Genomic DNA, 21,477 nt, shown 5'->3' with positions numbered 1-21,477 from the left:
TTGCTATCCCTGAGTCTAGGACCAGCTCTGTAGAATTCCTGGGATCAAATCATGGGCTTTCCAACTCAGGCAAGTGCATTGTCCACTCTATTAAACCACTTCTCATGCTTAGATAACATGTATGAAAATATAAAAAAGCCAAACATTTTTTCTAGATGCAAATCATCTTCAGAATTAAAAGAAACTTGAGAAGTCTTTTAGTCTCTCTATTCCCTTCCAGTAGATTCAGAGAAAAATCATGCCAAAAGCCCAATTATGTCATGAAAATACACAAAGGGAAGAATGTAAAACTTTCTTTTGAATACATTTTTAATCTAAATGATTTGCTATACAGCATACTCCCTTCATTCTATCATCAGTCTATGCAGAGACTCTCTTCCTCATGAAACAATCTCATTTCCTCCTTCCTCACACCTTGTATTGTCAGACAGTTATTTATGTCCATATTTCTTCTGGAGATCGTCTGTTCAAGCTCATTCAAGTAACTAGAATGAGCTTCATACTTCGTGGCAGAGTTTTGCAGCTCTTTGTGACTATGTTTCCTTTCAGTGATAATATATAGTGTCCACTGTGTCCCCCACCTGGACAGGTTGGTGTCATTAGTCCTTCCTTGCTTTTAGTCCATCCCAATGTCTCCTGCTTGCTAACTTGTAAGTAGATTTATCTATACCACAGCTTGGGGAACATTTTATATGTTGATATAAATATATATAATTTTCTTATCTTTTATAGCTCTTAACAGGATGCTAGGCACTCAGTAGCCATTTAATAAATGCAGGGATGGGCAAAAGTAGATTTATTATCATTCCTATGAAAAGTACAATAATTGATAAATAATACAAGAAAAAACTGTTTTGTGTACTCACAACTGTAAACCTACTTTTTGCCAACCCTTGTATACACAGGCAATTCTCATTACTCATGGTAGTTAAGTTCTATAAAGCCTTAAATGAGTGAATACTGAATCATTGTTCCTATGGGAAATACAAGATCAGGTTCCTCCAAGCCTTCTGGTCACAACATTTTTGTCAGCTGATTAACATATAACACATGGTACTTTTTTAATGCCTTATTTAACATATTGTTGACTCATTAGCATCCATTGCATGACCAACAGCACTACACTCAAGCCTGAACAAAGCTTACCTAACATGTATTCGTCCATAAAGCACTCCACTGCCTTCTTGCACTGAGGAACACTAGACAGAACTTCAGCACTACACTTCTGAGCTATTTTAAGCAGTGAAATCATCAACAAAAAGTTCAAGACTGTGAGAAACCTGGCACTAAACAAATCACACAAGGACACTTGTTTACCATATAGGAACTGAAACAGGAAGGCAGAGCGTCACCTTGCCTGCCTGCAGCTGGGAACATGTGCACTGGGGGACTCAAGTTTTCACCACACTACACAGACCTGCAAGTGACTTGTTGTGATGATTGATTTGGGAATCACAAATTTTAGCAAGTATGTGAATTTGCAAATATGAAATCTATGAATAATGAGAATTATATGTTCTTAAGTAAATTATATTTCTTCTTTTTCTTCTTCTTCTTCTTTCTTCTTCTTCTTCTTCTTCTTCTTCTTCTTCTTCTTCTTCTTCTTCTTCTTCTTCTTCTTCTTCTTCTTCTTCTCCTTCTCCTTCTCCTTCTTCTTCTTCTTCTTCTTCTTCTTCTTCTTCTTCTTCTTCTCCTTCTTCTTCTTCTTCTTCTTCTTCTTCTTCTTCTTCTTCTTCTTCTTCTTCTTCTTCTTCTTCTTCTTTTTCTTCTTCTTCTTCTTCTTCTTCTTCTTCTTCTTCTTCTTCTTCTTCTTCTTCTTCTTCTTCTTCTTCTTCTTCTTCTTCTTCTTCTTCTTCTTCTTCTTCTTCTTCTTCTTCTTCTTCTTCTTCTTCTTCTTCTTCTTCTTCTTCTTCTTCTTCTTCTTCTTCTTTTTTTTAGTGACTCGACCAAGATTTAAAGCACAATTTCTGATTTTGTCATGCCCTGCCCTTAAAAAAATCTTCTGGAATAAAGGTTTCCCACAATATATGCCTCACAAGTCTTTCCAGTTGTATGTCCCTCTGCTCTATTTCTAGCCAGAAAAAATTAAATTTCCTAAATTTTTTCACTCTTTATTAGTCCCTGTGCTCTTGCTCCACCTCAGCTGTCTCCCACCTTCATTTCCACCCTCCCAAATTTACTTTCTCTGTGAAGCCTTTTCTTAGTCTCCAGTAAATATGATCCCTGTCTTCTTTATAATCAGCTTCATATTTGATTGTGTACTTCTCACCAAGGACTCTCCATAATTATTTGTCTATTTTGCTGGCCAAAACATTTATTCATTTGTTTTTTGTTTTTTTTTTTCTGTAAGATGGCTCTAGTAGTGCTTAGTTGTCCTTAACTTCATTCAAAACAAGTTTTTGTTAGATTGTATTTTGATGACTGTGATATCAATGTGCATTTTTTAAAAACTTATCAAAACTGGTGAATTTTTGTATAGCCATTTTGATATTGAAGATGGAAGAAGATATTCAACAAGTGCAACTGAAACACCAACAAAGGACTTGTGCAGTGGATGGAGAAGGTGCTGTGACTGATCAAATGTGTCAAAAGAGGTTTGCGAAGTTTTGTGCTGGTGATTTCTCACTGGACAGTGCTCCACAGTCAGGTAGACCAGTTGAAGTTGATAGTGATCAAATCAAGACATTAACTGAGAACAATTCATGTTATACCATGTGGGAGATAGCTGACATACTCAAAATATCCAAATCAAGCATTTGCACCAGCTTGGTTATGTTAATCGCTTTGATGTTTGAGTTCCACATTAGTTAAGTGAGAAAAACCTTCTTGACTTGTTTCCACATGAAGTACCCTACTTAAGTGTAATGAAAATGTTCTGCTTTTAAAACAAATTGTGACAGGTGATGAAAATTGGATAATTTACAATAATGTGGAATGGAAGAGATCATGGCGCAAGGGAAACGAACCACCAACAACCACACCAACAGCCAGTCTTCATCCAAAGAAGGCGATGCTTTGTATATGTTGGGATTGGAAGAGGGTCCTCTATTATGAGCTCCTTCCAGAAATCCAAACAATTTCAACAAGTACCACTCTCAATTAGACCAACTGAAAGCAAGCAGTACTCAATGAAAAGTGTTCAGAATTTGTCAACAGAAAAGACATCATCTTCCATCAGGATAACACAAGACCAAATGGTTTTTTGATGACCAGGCAAAAACTGTTAGAGCTTTCCTGGGAAGTTCTGATTCATCTGCTGTATTCACCAGACATTGCACTTTTAGATTTCCATTTATTTCAGTCTTTACAAAAGTGTCTTACTGGGAATAAAAAATCCAGCTCCCTGGAAAACTGCAAAAGGCACCTGTAACAGTTCTTAGCTCAAAAAGATAAAGAATTTTTGGGAGGATGGAATTATGTAGTTGCCTGAAAAATGGCATAAGGTAGTGGAGCAAAACAGTGAATACGTTGTTCAATAAAGTTACTGGTGATATGAAAAATGTGTCTTAGTTTTACTTTAAAACTGAATGAGCAATTTGGGCAACCCAATACTTATTGTTTTACTTCATAAATACCTTTGGGCAGTAACCATCTATGATGCATCTTTGTAGTCCAGTATCTAGCACCTTTTTCATAAAGCTCCCAAAACTATCACAAGTTTGCTTTGGGTTTTTTTGGGGGGGTGCTCTGTTTTGTGTTCTATAGCTGAAAAATGTGCTTCACATTTCCATTAAAACTAGGAGTGGCAGAATGAGAATTCATCTAATTCTTGATCCTCAAAGCCCATACTCTTGCTACTGCCCAATGAGTCTGCCAAACTGTCTTATTATCTACAAACCTTGGCAAGCAGAACTCATGTCACCTTTTGAACCACTGCTTAAAGCAGTAAATAACTCTAGGCCTAGACCTAGTCTAACCCTGTCCAGAAATGAAGTGTTTATCTAATAAGAATTTTCTAGATGTCATCTAGAAGTGTCTGTGCCCAAAAATATGATTTCTTGAATTTTTGCACAATAAGACATGTGGAAAAGAATGAAACCCTTTGGAAAGGTAAAGCTATTTACTATTTCTTTCCATCTATCAGCTCAGTGACCTGTCAAAAGCCTTTGCTCCTCCAGCTGAATATCTGCTGTCTGCTGTGCTCTTCTCTCTCTGTATGATATCTGTTCTTTTTTTGTAGTCCACCTGTTTCATAAGAATAGATGGACTTTTTTAAAGAACAGCAAGTGTATTTGCTCTTTGGTGCTATCTCTTCTCAGCTTTTTTCTCCCTATTTAAAAAAGCAACATTTTTTCCCTTCTTTTGATCCTAAAAATCCAGCATTGTCTTTTTCTCTTGCCCTTTATGTCTTTAGTAAGTTCTAATCTACTTTTTGTTTTTTAATTTCTTGTCTTACCAAAAGATGATTTGAAGGCTTTCTCTAGTCAAAGATATGTTGGTCTAGGCAGGTGAGGAAGTTTATATTGATTTTTGGTTTATCACCTTCTTTTAACACCTTAATTTCCTTCAGCCACCCCATCTCAGTTATGAGGGCCTCTGCCTATCCTTAAGCAATTTTGTCTTGTCCTTGAAGAATATGTAACAAGGCTCTGAATTTACATGTCTCACACATATCTTTCTAATGAAGCTTTTTAAATTAGGTTCTCTACCATTGAAAGATTCTTTGTTAGAATGTATATTCTTTAGCTTATCTATATTTTAGATAGATAAATGGAGTGCTGGTTCCTATGCCTAATAGTTCTATTGCCTAAGTTTACTTTCTACAATTCAAATTTTAAATTATTTTTTGTTTACAAGGAGAAAATCATGGAGATATTCCATGTTCCACAGTACAAAACTACTGTTAGTTCAAGTTTAGAATGTGTTAATTGTGTAGAATTGACCACATGGAATTCCCGAAAGAGATCATGTACTTTTTGTCCTAATTGGCGTCTGATGCTCTGCCATGTTTCAAAAAACTAGTGCCATATTTTCCATGTGATTAGGAATTCTCTGATCAAACTCTATAAAGATTCCTCATTTTGTTTTGTTTCATTTTTCTTTGGTTTTCCTCACTTCCTCTCCTAACCTTCATAATCTTTTCATGAGGGCTCTGTCTTTTCTAAAAAAAAGGAGCATTGGGAAATTATCAAAAGGCAGATATTCTATACCACACTTCTTCACTTTGATCCTAGGTTATGATGGCAACTTAGAGAAGTGGCTTAACCTCCCTGAGCACACTCAACTTGCATGGACATAACAATACTCACTCCTATTTAGCACAGTGACTGGTACAAACACATTTGTTAAATAAGTAGATGCTTTTTCTGGCATCCAATATCTGAATAACAATAAACATCCCCACTAATCCTTCTGAGGAACTGAATAAAGATAAACACTTCACATCAATAAACATAAATTAAATCTCAAGGAATTCTGCAAGGCATTTTGGAAGAAGAAAAGTGTGAGACGCCCCTTCCTCCTGGGGCTCAACCACAGCAACAGGCCACAGGGCACTTAACTTTAGATACTTCAGTGTTTCTATTTGGTCATAACAAAAATATCTTGCCTAAAGGTCTGGCTTCTTCTAACTGTTGAACAACTGTGCATTAGAATTTCTGCTTTTCAGTATGTGTTTTCTCCTTCTTCAATCAATCATAATTTGGTGTATGGTCTTTGTAATCAAGTGATAATAGATATTTCTGAAGCTAGAGGCAATTAATTATCAGTAAACTGTGCTTGAGACAGGCTGGTGCTTTGTATCATAAACCCATAGTCTCCAGATTACAGTATTCATGGTGATTGATAAGATTTTAACATTTACAATTATAATTGCTTTAATTTTGTTAGTACACATCTGCTCTGACTTACGATGGAGTTCTTGTGATGGCCGAAACTTTTCGAAGTCTTAGAAGACAGAAAATTGATATTTCAAGAAGAGGAAATGCTGGGGATTGTCTGGCAAATCCTGCGGCTCCATGGGGCCAGGGAATTGACATGGAAAGGACACTAAAACAGGTGACTCACAATTTTATTTAAATTCAACTTATTTCATACTTCTGTTTAAGTGAAGTATTCAAAAAAACAGAATGATTTATCTGAAAATAAATAAATATAAGGTCTGTCCATAATGTATACAGCCATGTAATATGAAAATAGAGATATTTATTGAACAAGATGCAAACTACAAGAAACATTGTACACAGGACAATGACACCTCAGTCCACTTCAAAGTAGGCATCTTGGGACCTCACACAGTTCTCCCAATCGCCATCAGCTGCCCTGTTATATTTTCCTGTATCTTATCAATGGTCTGAAATCTCTTTCCTTTCAAAAGTGATTTTAGTTTGGGAAAAGCCAAAAGTCGCAGGGTCCCAAATCTGAATTGTAAGGGGGCTGAGTCACCTGGGTGATTTGATGTTTTACCAAAAACCTCTGCAAGAGATGTGATGTATGTGCAGGTGTATTGTCATGATGAAGCTGACAATCATCAGTTGCCCATAGCTGTGGTCTTCTGGATCATCCAAATAGTTTCCAGGGAGGAATGTTCAAGCTTAATGCAAAATCTGATACAGATTCATTGCTCTACTTGCTCAGGCATTTTGAATGTGACAGCCACACAGTGCACATGCTCACACAAAAGCATCTACTGTCTACCACCCCTACTGATTAATACAGTGAAGTCATCATTGTTCACACATGCACATTCCACCCCACTCTCCTTGGCTGCCAGGTTACATCGATGTTGCATAAACCACTCTTATTATATTAACAACGGCTGGACATTTTCAAGAAAGATCTCATATATAAAACAATTGCCATTTTAATATGTTAAACCATTACCATTTTTGAGACATTTCTAAAAAATAGTACTGAGTAGAATACTGGTGTTTATATCCTACATAGATGTTTAGTCAGGATAAGCTAGGTTATGCTGTACTAATAAATAACCCCAAGTTCTGGTGGTTTACAACCATAAAAGAGTGTTTCTCACTCACACACACACTGGATTAGCAGGGACACTGCTTATTATAATTACTCAGGGATCCACGCTGACAAAGAAGCTACCATCTTGAATGTTACAAAGAAAAATAAAGTTGTGGGGAGGTTTCAAACTGGCAATTAAACACTGCCCCCATAGTGACACACATCACATTTGATTACAACTCATTTGTCAAATAGACTCACATAGAGCTCACTAATCACAAGGGGAAGAACCAGAAATATTTGGCAAACACTACTAATGACTAACTCAGTAGATCTTTGAATTCCCTTGCAAACTCAGATTAAATAATTTATTTATTATTTTATTTTATGGTTATACTAACACTATTTTTCAAATAGTTAATATGTTTATATTTTTAGTATTACATTTTAAATGTTCCTAAATGCCATGAATTCAGAACACAGTAAGTAAAAATGAATAAAATTAAAATTTGGAATAAAATTCCTGTGAATATTGTCAAGATATGTTTATATTTTGAACTTCTCAAATTTTCATTTTAATGTTAACAAGGAGAAATATAATTTGATGGGGTTATCAGGGCCATTTATTATGTGGATCTAGAGACAAAACTAACTATAAACAAACCACATTTCCATTCCTATAAACAATACTTCAATACTGAGAAGTATTCTGTCAATTACAATGGAAACTTTATAATATAAAAAACAAATGAAACATATTTATGTTCCAAGTATATAGTAGAATTGCTTATATATTCATTTGATACTTCTTTTTCAGATTCTATCCCAGTAGCTCAAATACCCCTTGGAGTTTTAATGAGCTGCTTATAGTTCTACACCCATACATATATAGTCATAAGCCTAGCAGATGAAGTTGAGATTTCCATAAATGAAATGGCAAATAAATACATGCTTGTTTGTTTGTTTGTTTTCATTCATAGGTTCGAATTCAAGGGCTGACAGGGAATGTTCAGTTTGACCACTATGGACGTAGGGTCAATTACACAATGGATGTGTTTGAGTTAAAGAGCACAGGGCCTAGAAAGGTGAGCCACACTCAAACTTGTTCTTACTTTGCATTTGACATTTTTAAAGTCTCAGAGATGAAAGGTAACTGGTTATTCTACATTTTTTAAAGTGTGTGCCTACAAATAGTACTTTCTTGATAATCTGTGCTGAGATAAATTTTTGTGTCATGTGTTATATATTTAGTCATATGCCAAAGCTGAAACACACTATATAATTTATATACTCTTTACACCTTTACCCAAGATGGAAGCAATATATATTTTTAAAGGCTTAGCAAAAAGGATCCCACAAAACAAAGCTCATGCCACAGGAATACACATTGCCTCCATGCAACCATTTTGTAAAAGAAAACAAAGGAAACTGTTTCTAGTGGGTGGGCTGAATATTCTTGAAGTAAGCAAGTAAACATATTCAAATGAGCAAAAGAGAGAGCAAATAGAAGAAAAGATTGTTAGGATTCATGTTAGGCTGAGGAGGGAGAGAAATGTCTCAGACACTCCAACTGAGGGGCTAGGGAGGTTGTTCAAGAAGCTGTTTGTGACAGACCTTGGATTTTGGAGGGTAGCTCCACTCGGCTTATAATGTGACTGGGCATATCAGCAACCTTCACAACATCCAAAAAACATATAATGAAGCTATACGATCCCACCACAGTAATTGGCTATATACATTTTATTCACGTGCAATTAACACACATAATTTTTAACATTTTTTTTCTCTAGGATTAGCTAAGATGCTCAAGGAAAGAGATATTCAAATTATTTATCTAAAAATTTTATTTGTTTCATCGCTTGGCTGTTTAAAAAAGGAACTTTCCCAAATACACTTTCTTACTTTAATAATAATAGCTACAATTTATGAAAAGCCTGCTGTCCCCCAAGCACAGGACTTGGTGTAATCCTAACAACCCTATAATGTTAGTACTATTATCTCCCTTTCCAATGAGAAAATTTTGGTGCAATAGGTCCTGGTTACTTGCCCAAGGCGTGTAAGTGAGAAAACAAAGTTTTTAATTCAGATATGTCTGACTCCAGAAACTTTCTATATCTTTACCTCACCTAGGTAGACCTTGCCCTAAAGGAGTTTATTTTTCTAATAAGGTAGAATGCAATAAGTTCTATATGATAGCCAAAGAGAAGACATGTGGAAGTTCCAGGGAGGAAGAGATGACTTCCAGCTGGAGGAAAACAAATCAAGAAAGGCTGCATGGAAGAGGTAGGATTTAACGTTAGCCATAAAGTTAGTTTGAATAGGTAGAAATGGAAGAGGCAAGAAGCTGAAGACACATTTCAGAAGGACAATTAAGTCATAAATGGGAATAGTAAAGGCTTTCTGAGCTGTGTTTTGCTCCAGTCTTTTATAGTGTGCACTTCTGCATATTTGTGAGGGAGATTTGGAGCTGCTGTGAAGACCATCTCCAGCTTCTCCACCTCTTGTGGCATCTCCTTAAGTTCAGGCTGATAGCTACTATAAGGTGGGCTGGAGCCTTCCTGATCCAGATCAGGTCGGCAAGAGATGGAGGACAACTGGGAAGCCAAACTGTGTGGCGGGCTTTTCTAAGGACACTGCCCACCACAGGGGACTGAGACATGTGAGTAATCCCGATAAGAAATTTAGGGGGTTCCATGTGAACACTGACTTTACCCACTCTGCTAGCTGTGGAGCAGACAGAATACTCCACAGATCCCTAGAAACATTGGCTAACTGGTGGGCAGAGGTGAAAATAGGCACACCTTCCTGCCACAAACCAGCTCTTGCAAAATTAGCCATAAGAAGAAGGTTTCTAAAATGCAAAAGTAAACTCCATATTTCACCAAACAGTAAGTACAAAAAGTAAAATTATCTTTCTATAAAAGAAATAATAATGGAAAAACAGAAGCTGGCAATAACTAGTGGTAATATCAAGTGGACACTGTTTATAATACTGAATCTTTCCACAGCCTATTGAACCACAATGGTTACAAAAATTAAGCTTTTTTTGAGGTGAAAATTGAAGAGTAAGTTGGGAGAGTGAGGAACAAAGCATCTTCACACTCACCTGACATCTGTCTAAAAGTCTTAGAAGAAATATGATGTGTAAAATTGGGTGGACTCATCTACCTTTGGTTTTCTGTGGCAATGATCAACTTGAGCATTCGGTCAGGAATATTAAACTTACAAATGAGCTGCTATGATAAACACTACGCTGGTGAGACTCAGCAATATATCTGAAAAGTGAGCAATCATTCTGGTAAATTGAACACTTGCTAGCAAGGGAGCTGTCTTTGGAAATAGATCAGAGTTAACTCATCAGTTTGTCTGACTTCCGTAACAGGAACACAGATTGAGAGAAGCCACAAAGCTCTTTCTGAAGTCCCAGTTCTTAAGTATGGTGGGATCTTATGTCATTCTGGTGACCCTCAGAGGGAACACACCAGGACCTGATTTGTGTGGTTTCAAGAATTCTTAATTGTAAAAAGTATATTTATAAAGCAGGTTATATCCTAGACACAGTTCTGGAAAATTATTGTGCATTTTTATATTAATCCTCACAAGCACTGGAAAGTAAGCTGTATTTTTCTAATTTCATACAAAGGAAAAGGAAAGCTAAGAGAAACTAAGTAACCCCCCCCCCAGGGATATTCAACAGAAAGAGATGTAGCTGCAGCAGAAACCAAGGCTCACCCCACCCCAGAGCTCACTCTCTTGACTGCTAAGAAATATTATGAGTCCCAGGGTCCAGTCCGGTTCTCTTTAGGGTTGGAATTAAGCCATATTTTTTAGGCAAGTCTGATCAAATCAGTTCTCAAAAAAAAAACAACTATAAGTAGAACAGGGGTTTCTCATAGCTCCTCAAACCCTACCCCACTTCTACTTTGCAGGCAAAGTCCACCATAAATATACAGATGTTTACTGCTACATTATATTACAATTAGATTTGCACACAATTCACCTTGCAAGTACAAAGAAGACAAATTTTTTTCTGACACTCCAGTTTAGTGATTAAAATCCTTCTGTACTTTTGTTCTAGCATTACAAAAGTTTTTTTCACTCAATTTCTGTCTCTAGGGAAAATGCCTAGTTTTCTACCTGGATAAATGAGATCAGGCTTGGGGGAAGTTCTTAGTGTATTATAAAATCTTATAGAGAACTTAAGAGAGAAACTCCATGTCATGTGAGGTTCTAGACCCAAACCTTCAGATTCTGTTCTTTACGAGGTGAAGCCTGTGTCACTACCTGTTCCAGATAATCTTACTTTCCAATTAGTCCATGGCCCACATGAGACCTGCCATTAATTGGTTTCACATCACAAACCATGGCTTTTTTTTTAGACCACAGTTGTAAATAGATATAAGGCAAATAGACACAGTTGGGTAAATTTTTGCTTATTACTTTAATTTGTCAACCCTTCTAAACTGTTTGTCTTTTGAAGGTAGATAGCTGTGAACCCACAGGTTTTTTTTAAATGCAAAATATCAAGGTCTGGTCAACATGTGAGGACTCTCCAGAAGGTGTAATCTGGGTTTTCTGTTGTGGAAACTCGTTAACAAAGAAAAAGTATCTTTCCTAGAGAATAGGCTGCTGAGATCTGGAGGCTAGCTGCATCTTAATGAAGTGATGAATTCTAAAACCCATTTTCAACTGCCATATGGAAAAGAGAATTAACAGGAAGCAAATGACATGTTTTTTTTTTTTTAAGTACATGTAGTGATTGAGATACAGTAGATTGCAAAGGCATACTTGTTTTTAAATTTGACTTTTAAATTAACTTAAAAGATACAAATGAATTCATATGGACAATTGAAAATATTGCTGAATTCATACACACTCGTAATTTCAAATCCCGCTAAAAATTACAGCAAGCCATATTAATGAAAATTATTTTTCTCATCTATTATTGTTACGCATATACAATATTTATGAATAATATAGTGTTTCTTTCTGACATGTTAATGCTTCCTTTATTTTAATATGTGCACAAATATTAACCCAGTTAAGAAACTTGAAGGAAACAAGAGGAACTTCCAAAACATGTTAGAACAAATAGTGAACAGACCGGTGAGCTATTACATACATTTTATTGGACACATGAGTTTTACAAACTGCATCCAGAAATTCAAGAAAAAAATGTTGGCAAGTATTAAATAAGCACTCATTTTGGGAGACTGTGTAGCATAATCACAAAGTATATGTGGATTTGGTGTCATACAGTCCTGAGTTTTGAGGTCTGGACTCACTAGAGTATAACATTGTGAAAATTTATTTAACATTCTAATATGGCTTCTCATCTCTAAAATATAGATAACAGCTGCACTAATTCTACATTTGCTTTGTTTATAAACTTTAAGGTTCATATTTTAAAAACTTTGAGTGCAGCCTGGCCAGTGTGGCTCAGTTTTGGTTGTGTGGTGTGTCACAAAGTGAAAGGTTTCAGGTTTGATTCCCAGTCAAGGCACATGTCTGGGTTATGGGTCAGTCCTGGTAGGGATGTGTACAAAAAGCAATCGATTGATGTTTTTCTCTCTCACGTTGATGTTTCCCTCTCTCTCTCTTTCTCCCTCCTGTTCCTTTCTCTAAAAATAAATAAATAAAATCTTTAAAAACACTGAGGGCAGGGTCTGTCACAGAGCAAACAGTCAATAGCTGGTAGCTGTCACTACTAATCCTGTGCATGATACAGAGACCCCTAACTTTCCTTTAAGACCCCATTAGCTAAGCACTGTATAAAGTATCCACATTCCGTTGGAGTCACTCATTCCTAATGTCTTGGTTACTCCACAGCGCTAAAGTGTAAAGTTGCCAAAATGTACAACCAGGCACTATCACTAACATCAAGAAAACTGGTTCATCATCAATTTTTAAAAAACTTCCAAACACTTTTGTTCATCTACTTTTTAAATTTGTTTTTTTTTCCCTTAATATCACTCATTATTTCAATAAGAATCAGAGAAAACTTTCTAAAATGTGTTTCCATGGATTTTCTCTATTTGACAGGTTGGTTACTGGAATGATATGGATAAATTAGTCTTGATTCAAGATGTACCCACTCTTGGCAATGACACAGCAGCTATTGAGAACAGAACAGTAGTTGTAACCACAATTATGGTAAGTTTTGGTCTATGCTTTCTGCTATTCCGTTTTGTCCACAGGCAGTTTTAATGCCCCAACTGTGGTGAATGGGGAGGGTGACAGCAGTGGGGACATGGGTATTCTGATCCACAGAAGTCTCTGAGACTTTAAGTACATTTGTCCTGAGCTTTGAGTACTTTCAGTATTTTTATTTGTATTACCTTCTGCCGCACTGTTGTTCTTGGGAAAATGCTCAGATGTCAAAAAATGCAACTGTTATGCTCTAGTTGGAAATGTTTGAAATGCTAAGATTCCAAAGGACAAAAGGATGAATATGGAAAAGATCAACAACCAATAGCATGAAGTATCTGGTAGTAGACACCTTATTATTATCGTTATCATATTTTTAAGACATCAATGTAAAGATAGTTGTGGGTGTTTAAAATTTTAACTTCCAAGTAGTTTAATCATTGGGTAATGATTTGCATTGTCTGTTGGTAATAGTGGAAATATGAATGTGAAGATTTTAATAAACATGTTTTATATACTGGATGCTTTAGAAATAAATTTGGTTTTATATTTGAGCTTATCTTTGCACCGATTATTTTTCCCATTGACTGGTGACAAATACACAAGATGATTCGTAAGACGTCTAGAAATTAAGAAAAATATGATTGCTTCAGTCACATCATAAAATGAAAAATATTTTAAATTCTAAGGCTTTTATCAAGTATATTTTGTTGAAATTACCTTTTAAATAATAGAAAATCTTATATATTTTGCTGTTCTAAAGTCAAACATGCCCTTTAGAGTCAATGCTAGTCAAAGGAGATCAACAATCGGTGACCCTTTCTCTCTAATTTAAAGTTATATATCCTCAGCTCAGTGTCAAGTTAGGTAGAACATATTTTTAATTATTTATGGAGCCCTTACTCTAAATAAAGTGGAAGTATTTTATGTAATTTAGTTTTTGGCTTATGTAATTTTAGTTTTAGTAATGTTGAGTTATTTCCAAAATTTTGACTTTGATGTCAAACCATGAAAATGCCAGAGAGAAGTTTTTACATGTTGCAATTAGCTTTATCTGTGTTGCTTCGTCAGCCTTGATCAGAAGGTTATTTTAGAATGAAACCAACCAACAACAGTTTTTGTGGAAGAGTGTGAAGTATATACCTTCTAACTTAATTGTGTAATATTTGCATGGGACTTGAAAAGCAATACATATATATATATATATATTTCTTTTCCTAAAAAAAAAGACAAAATAATGGAAAGTCATACTTCAGTACAGTCCTCCTCTTTTCAGCCTCTGATGAAGAATCCTATTTTAAGAAATTGATCAAGAAAGAAATGAGTTCCACGCTGTTCGACCATTCCTAACAAGGCTCAAGTCTTGTTCTCCTGTGTAGTAAATGTAATCTAATTTTTCATATGAGATTCTTCCTGGATGACCAACTCTGGACTATCAGAAAAAAAGATTTATTTTTTAAGTTCTGTGACTTTTCTAAGAAACAAGAACAAAAGAAGAATTAATTCTCATCTTTCTCAAGAAAATAAACAGATGTCGAAAAAGAATCACTTAGAAATTCTGACATATCAGTTCCCATACCTTGAAATGAGGTCATTGTATGTAAATAATGGAATTATATCAGTCCTAATTCCAAGTAGATTTCTCAAAGTAAATATCTGTGTATTTGTGTTCTGAATATACATTTTCTTTAAATACTTTTTTAAAATTTTGCCTGTTCTGTGTGAAATAAAGTGTTTTAATGTGCATTATAGGTATAACGTAGAGAATCTCCTTTCTATCCCTGTTAAGAAAGGGGCTGGAGATACAATTCTTAAAAAAACATATTGAATTAATTTTGAAAGTATGGCTAGTTTTTTGGAAGCATGCTATCAAAAAGTAAGGAAAATTGATTTAAAAATCCAACTGTTTCTTATATACGTAAAGAATATTCTGTGAAGTTACCTATTGTTTGGCAGTGATATTATCAATATTTTTGCCATCAGGATAGTGCAACACCAGTATTTGTCTTTTGTATAAAAGTGTAATCTTCATATACATAATACCCCTGGTCCTTTCAACTGCGTAGTTGTTCAGTAATTCAAAAAAATTAATACCTGGATCTTTTCCCTGAAAGTTTTCCTTGTATTTGCTTTTGTTGAAAATGATAGCCTGGGATCTGTGACATCTCTACCATCTCATTCATTTTGGAAAAAAATATGGTTCCTTGTAGATGAATGAGATATAGGCATCTGCATGTAATGATTCCCCAGATTCAATTGAAAATTCTCAATACAGATGGATTTGGTTAGACGTATAATACATGCAAGACAGATATCTAGACACAGAAGGCTGAGAGAGTAGTGGCACTGGAAATCATTAATTTTGATTGAATTGATATGGCATTGCTGTTCTCCCATTTGTCTTGCCTTTGTGTATGTTTTTATATGTTGCTACACTGTAATGATATATGCTACTGTTAAATAAAACTGATTGATAAATTTATTTATTCATTCATTCATAAATATTTATTAAGCGTCTGCTATGTGCTAGGCACACTTAGAAGTCTGGGAATATGTAAGAGAACAAAAAAGACAAAAATCTTGCATTCAAAAAATATATTCTAGTGAGAGAAAGAAGAGAAGAGACATAATAGATATGTCACATATCATTCTTAAATAAAATGTAGCCTTAGCGTTTTGCACTTTTAAAATTTATTTTTATAACAGTGAATATATGTATAATGGGGTCTTCATTTTAATGTCTAATTTATTCTACCTGAATATAGTCATACTGAAGTTAACTTAGCTAAATCTAAATAAAAAAGTAAAGTTGATAATATCAAATGAGAATCATAACTATAATGTTGAAAGATCTCAGATTTGGATGCTCTTTTTTTTTTAATCTTAAGTCTTAGGAACTAAAAATTTTATAAAATCTATAAAACTTATGAGAATGTTACCATACTGATTTAACTTTTTACATTCAAAATAGTAACTTCTGCAAACTACCTAAGGAAGTCAAATATGTGCCTTCTGGTTTGGACAAGTGCAGCAATTGAGGAAAAGGCAGTTCGTAGCAGAACTTGAGGGAAAGAGAGGGAGTTTTCCCCTGTTACCTCACTACTTTCTTTGCCTGCTGAACTCTCTGGAAAAGGAAAAATGATGCAATGACATTTCAGCCAAACCTATTTTTCCCCAAATCTTTACTACTGAAGTTAAGTGATGCTTATGATGTATTATTCAATTAAGAAAGTCTTTCTTATCACCTTATAAACATAACAATCTTTTAGGACAATTTTCCACAAATCCAAATGTACTTGCTACAGCATCAGAATTATTTTACAAATCTAAAACCTCTTTTACTTATCACACTTGATCCTTTTAGAGGTACTTTTCATACTTTAGGAGATGTTTGATACTTTATCTTCTCTCTGTAGAATTTTGTAGATGCACTATACATAGATACATGTGTACATAATACAATCTACACATGCATACATAGCAATACATATACATATCTATAAGTATTGGGCCAAAGTAGGTTTATAATTATGAGTATGCAAAACAGAGTTTATATTCTTGTATTATTATTAATTATTGTATCATTTTCCATATGAACAACTGTAAACTTATTTTTGCCTACCCTGTATATACAGAAAATACAGATATATTTATTTTCTTTTCTGTACCAAATATTAATATCTCCGATACATACACCAGACTCTGAAGGGATTATAACTCAATGAGTTTTTAAATGTTATTTTAAATAAGGTTAAAATGGTGCAGCCATTAAATGTATTCATTTTCTCTGAATTTAATAACCTTTTAATTTCCACTTTTAAAATGCTACTCATGGGATAAATTTTCTACATCTACTAAGATTCTTTGTAGAAAAGCAAATATCCACATAGCAAATAACCTCATTGATACTACTTATTTTATTAACTGTTATCAATTATAATTCTAGTGATTATATTTGTGATGTTTAGAAAATTTAAAGCTTTTCTAATAAGTATCTATTTCAATAGTTTCATTTTTACTAAGTGCAAATAATCCAGAAAACATTTTCTCAGTAGGAAAATGATACTTCATCGATTGAAATTCATCTTGATTCATCTACACAAACAGTTTCTTAAGCAAGTCCTAATATAAGACCTTCAATCAGATAGGTTTTTTCTGAAATAGCAGAGCAAATATAGACTACCATCCATTATGGAAATTGTAGTAATAAACTCATAATTACTAAGAAGTAAGTCATTTAAAATAACTTCTAAGGCATTATTATCTCGCAGGTCACAGTAGTTGGTAATAAAGATGGCAGGTTATAGTCTTAAGAGTAAGAGGTTATATTCTACTACTCTGATCATTCTGTTTTTATTCACAATTGAACCCCTGAGACTCTATAAGGCTGCTTATCAAAGATGCTTCCTAAATCTCCACAATTATTAGCTAGAACTCACTTTTTATTATAATGAAAAGATTTTATATTTTCTTCACCCTTACTATCCCCAAAACTTTGTATTAAATTTCCCCAAGTATGCGGTATTTGAAGGGCTACTTGTGGACAAATTGTCAGATTGGAACTAGAGCAAGAGGAACTAGAACTAGAACTAGATCGGGAGAGAGTTGAGGATTTGCTACTCATTTGGAAAAGGAAAATGAGATTCATTCAAAGGGTTGAACTGAGCAACCACGAGAGCTTTTGTTTAAGGAAAGCCTAGCCTTTCCCCCATTTTGTTCTTCCACCTGGCTGTGTAAGTTCCTCTTATTACTCTTGTGCTGCGTACACCACTCACCTGAATCTCAATCATTGTGCAGACCCCTGGTTGTGCAAAAAGCATACCTAAATTTTGAAGACTCTTCTAGCTTTTGATGGTGTTTGGCAGGAAAACAAATACATGATGGGCCCCTGCTGTTAAAAGGAATTTTTTTTAAATACACTAAATATTTTTTTAATTTATGCATACATATACATATGTCTGTTTCAGAAGAGATTACCTAGCACTTGTTAGTGTTTACTTTCTTTTTGAAAACCTGAATCAAAAGTTCTAATATTATTACTTTGCCATGATATTCATTTTTAGGAAGTCCTGATAGACAAGGAGATCTTTATATTTATTGAGTGCTTTGTATATACCAGACACTACGAGGAGATATAAAAAGGTTTTATCTACATTGTTTGCTCAAGATTTCATATAGAGAATTTCATTCTCCAAAGAAAACAGAAATTCACTTCTTTAATTTTGCTTCTTTTCTTGTTAAATCATATGCTCAAATAATTGCACGTATGTTGACACGTGAAATAATGGTTTTAAAGATTTTCAAATATTTCAAAATATAGGTTCAACTCCCACTCTTGCTAGTTTTATGAAATTGAACAATTTGCTTAACCTCCTTGAGCCTTGACTTCCGTCTGCAAAATGGAAAACCCCTACCTCAAAATGCCGACATGAAAAGCAAGTGAAAGAGCATGATCAAACAGCTTAGCGTTGCACCTGACACAGAGTAGGCGCTAGATAGGTAAAAGCTATTTTTTTCACAACTCTTTTATTATTTCCCAATCCACTCTCACTTCTTTACTTTTATTAAAAATAATTTTACCTTAATTAATCACAAGAGGACAAAGGGCATGTTTTATTTATTTTTGTACCGTTAATTCTCAACAAACTCAAACAACCTGGCACACAGTAGGTGCTTAATAAATGTTGGAGTAAATAGTAAAGGTACAGCTTTTAATGAAGCAACAATTCACAAAATAATGTAGAGGGAATTTAGCAAATTAGATGATAATACTAGCTAGAGAAATTTCTGCATGTAAATATATAAATATGTATATTTGGTGGCTAAAATAAATAAGTGTTCAAATATTTCCAGACACTTTAGAATAGATCTTCAGCCTTAGTACTTACCAAATGTGAGCCTTAGCTATACTTCATTTGAAAAACTATTAGATTTGGTATACAAATAGTTATAGGTGATAGTTATATAGGAATTTCAATTAAAATCTTAAGCATTTTACAAATGTGTGATTCTTGCTTTTTTCTGCATATTCTTTCATATTTTAATTAGATATTACAAGAAAAAAGAACAATTAAAAGATTAGCTCACTTTGATTATTAATATTTTACAGCATATCTTAGAAATTAACAGTGCTTTGCAGCAACTCACCAATTTTCATAACCACATTTATAATTTATAAAACTTTAGATTTAGAGATTGTTATCTGTAAACTAATGATTTTCATCTATCTAAAGAAGGGATAATTAGTTGCCTTAATTTTATAGATGGATAAACGGTCTTTAAACCATTATATTTAGAGAATGTTTTTCATAACTAATAATTTTTATCTATCTAAAGGAAAGGCAATTAGTTGCCTTAATTCTATAGATAAATAAACTTTCCAGTGTTAAAATATTCATCAAATTCAATGTAAAGGACAAGTAAGAGACTTCTGGGTCACTTAGTCATGTCAACCTAGGGCAGAATTTAAGAAAATAGTACAAGAACCCATTCTGGACAATTGCCCACAATAAGTTCTTTAGGGCATCTTTATGAGAATATTATAAATCATGTGTTTTACATTCTTATTAAATTTGTTAAGTAGTTTCCACATTCACAAAGTTCTTCAAAAAACAATTAGTATAGACTGCAACATTATGCACAGTGAATTACCTTCTAATTCAGAATTCCAAAAGAAATTTAAACTTTCACAATTATAAATTTGCTGGGATAAAAGAAAAGATTCACATCAAAATTACTAAATAAATGTTATCATACAATTTTATAAAATCTAAATACATGATTTCAATGACATTATGGCCAAAAGTGGTCATTTCTTGTCTGCAAATAATTAAAATTTCTGGGGTGTGACAAGGAGTTCTCTATAAGTTGCATAGTTGGTGGCTTCAGGTTTCATTTATAAAATCAAATGTGTTTTTGCTATGCCTTTTAGTTCACAACCTTCAAATAGCTTGGATTAAGGGTGTGAGTGTATATGTTTGTGTGTGTTTTAACAAAAAATTTCCAGTTATTATTAGCCACCAGTAAACTTTCATTTGATATGGATTTTGACAATAATCCTTAATCTTATTTTCTTGTTTACTGGCTTCAAAAACTAAATGGGACTATCACTCAATGTGTATGATAGTCACAATTGGGGGGAAATTACTGGCTTCCACTGGAGACATATTCTATACCTAAAAATTCATGGAACAAAACCCTAATTAAATCTAAAATATTGGACAATTGGACAACTTAAGGCAAGCCAATTTAATCCAAATGAATATATACAGTTTTTAAAACTATTAATGTATTATTTCTTCTTTGAACTTGCTAGTGCCTGCTCTGAGAAAGGCTTATTGCTAAGTACGAGACAGCAAAGAAAAATGATCTCGCTCTTTTCCCAAAGGAGCTCACTGTTGATTGTGGGTAAACATGATGCAGAATATGGAGAGAGGTGGCCTTAAATTAGCATTTTATTACATGAAGTTGACTACTAATTAGTCTTTAACTTCACATGATAATTTGGGACTAATGATTTTATTGCTAAAGGCGATAACTATGCTCCTCTAGATGATTATTAATGGATATTTTTTCTATCACAGTTACAGTGCTAGGTATGTAATAATTACTCAAAGAAAATTATTTTAAATACTTCACATTTAGTATCTAGTGTAAAGCAATTTAATGTACTTCTAAGTATATTTATCTATATATTCATCAATTTTACTACTGATTTCTAGCCACACAAAATCAATGTGTATACAATACTAAATAGAGTATTTTTGTCAAATTCTGAAACTGGAAAGTTACATATTTTTGAATGTCTCATAATCTCTCCTTTACAGTTCTACTTCTCTCATTATAGGAATCCCCATATGTTATGTACAAGAAAAATCATGAAATGTTTGAAGGAAATGACAAGTATGAAGGATACTGTGTAGATTTGGCATCTGAAATTGCAAAACATATTGGTATCAAGTATAAAATTGCCATTGTCCCTGATGGAAAATATGGAGCAAGGGATGCAGACACAAAAATCTGGAATGGGATGGTAGGAGAACTTGTTTATGGGGTAAGCAAATCAATTTATTGAAGAATTTACTTACATAAACCTGAAACTTTTTTAAACTTGGACACATATCAATTTTTAAACATCTATTACTGTTTTTTTTAATTTGCAGTTTCATTCAGAGACATATATGTTCAACTGTTTAGTTTATTAATAATGCAATTAAATACAATGAGAGAAACTAACACTTGATAACTTCAAAATCAGAAAAGAAATATAAAAATTTAGAATATCATGTCCTATTAAAAAACACTAACTTCAGTACTTGTGATAATTATTCTTTTAAGTCTGATTCTTCTATCCCATAGATATGTTGTTTTTGAGGACTACAAAACAAATTCATTACTAATTTGCTACTTGATAATTGTAGGAAC

General features: G+C 33.9%; 1 protein-coding gene across 2 annotated transcripts in view; it reads left to right on the top strand.

Moving 5' to 3' along the window:
* LOC150018845 (glutamate receptor 4) overlaps positions 1–21,477 on the top strand; it is a 430,718-nt gene that overhangs the window by 356,241 nt on the left and 53,000 nt on the right. Inside the window, exons 8-11 of one of the 2 annotated variants that reach the window (XM_090265888.1) lie at positions 5,830–5,997; positions 7,887–7,991; positions 12,949–13,059; positions 20,900–21,106. In XM_090265888.1, coding sequence (XP_090122014.1) covers positions 5,830–5,997; positions 7,887–7,991; positions 12,949–13,059; positions 20,900–21,106 — 591 coding nt within the window. Of the gene's footprint in view, positions 1–5,829; positions 5,998–7,886; positions 7,992–12,948; positions 13,060–14,329; positions 14,730–20,899; positions 21,107–21,477 lie in introns of those variants that run through there. The other variant, XM_090265887.1, reaches the window with a different exon arrangement.

The sequence above is a fragment of the Furipterus horrens genome, unplaced genomic scaffold, assembly GCF_987537825.1.
Source record: "Furipterus horrens unplaced genomic scaffold, mFurHor1.1.pri manual_scaffold_2, whole genome shotgun sequence".
NCBI classification, from domain to species: Eukaryota; Metazoa; Chordata; class Mammalia; order Chiroptera; family Furipteridae; genus Furipterus; species Furipterus horrens.
The sequence above is the reverse complement of the archived record's forward strand: the minus strand, read 5'-3'. Positions and strand labels throughout refer to the sequence as shown.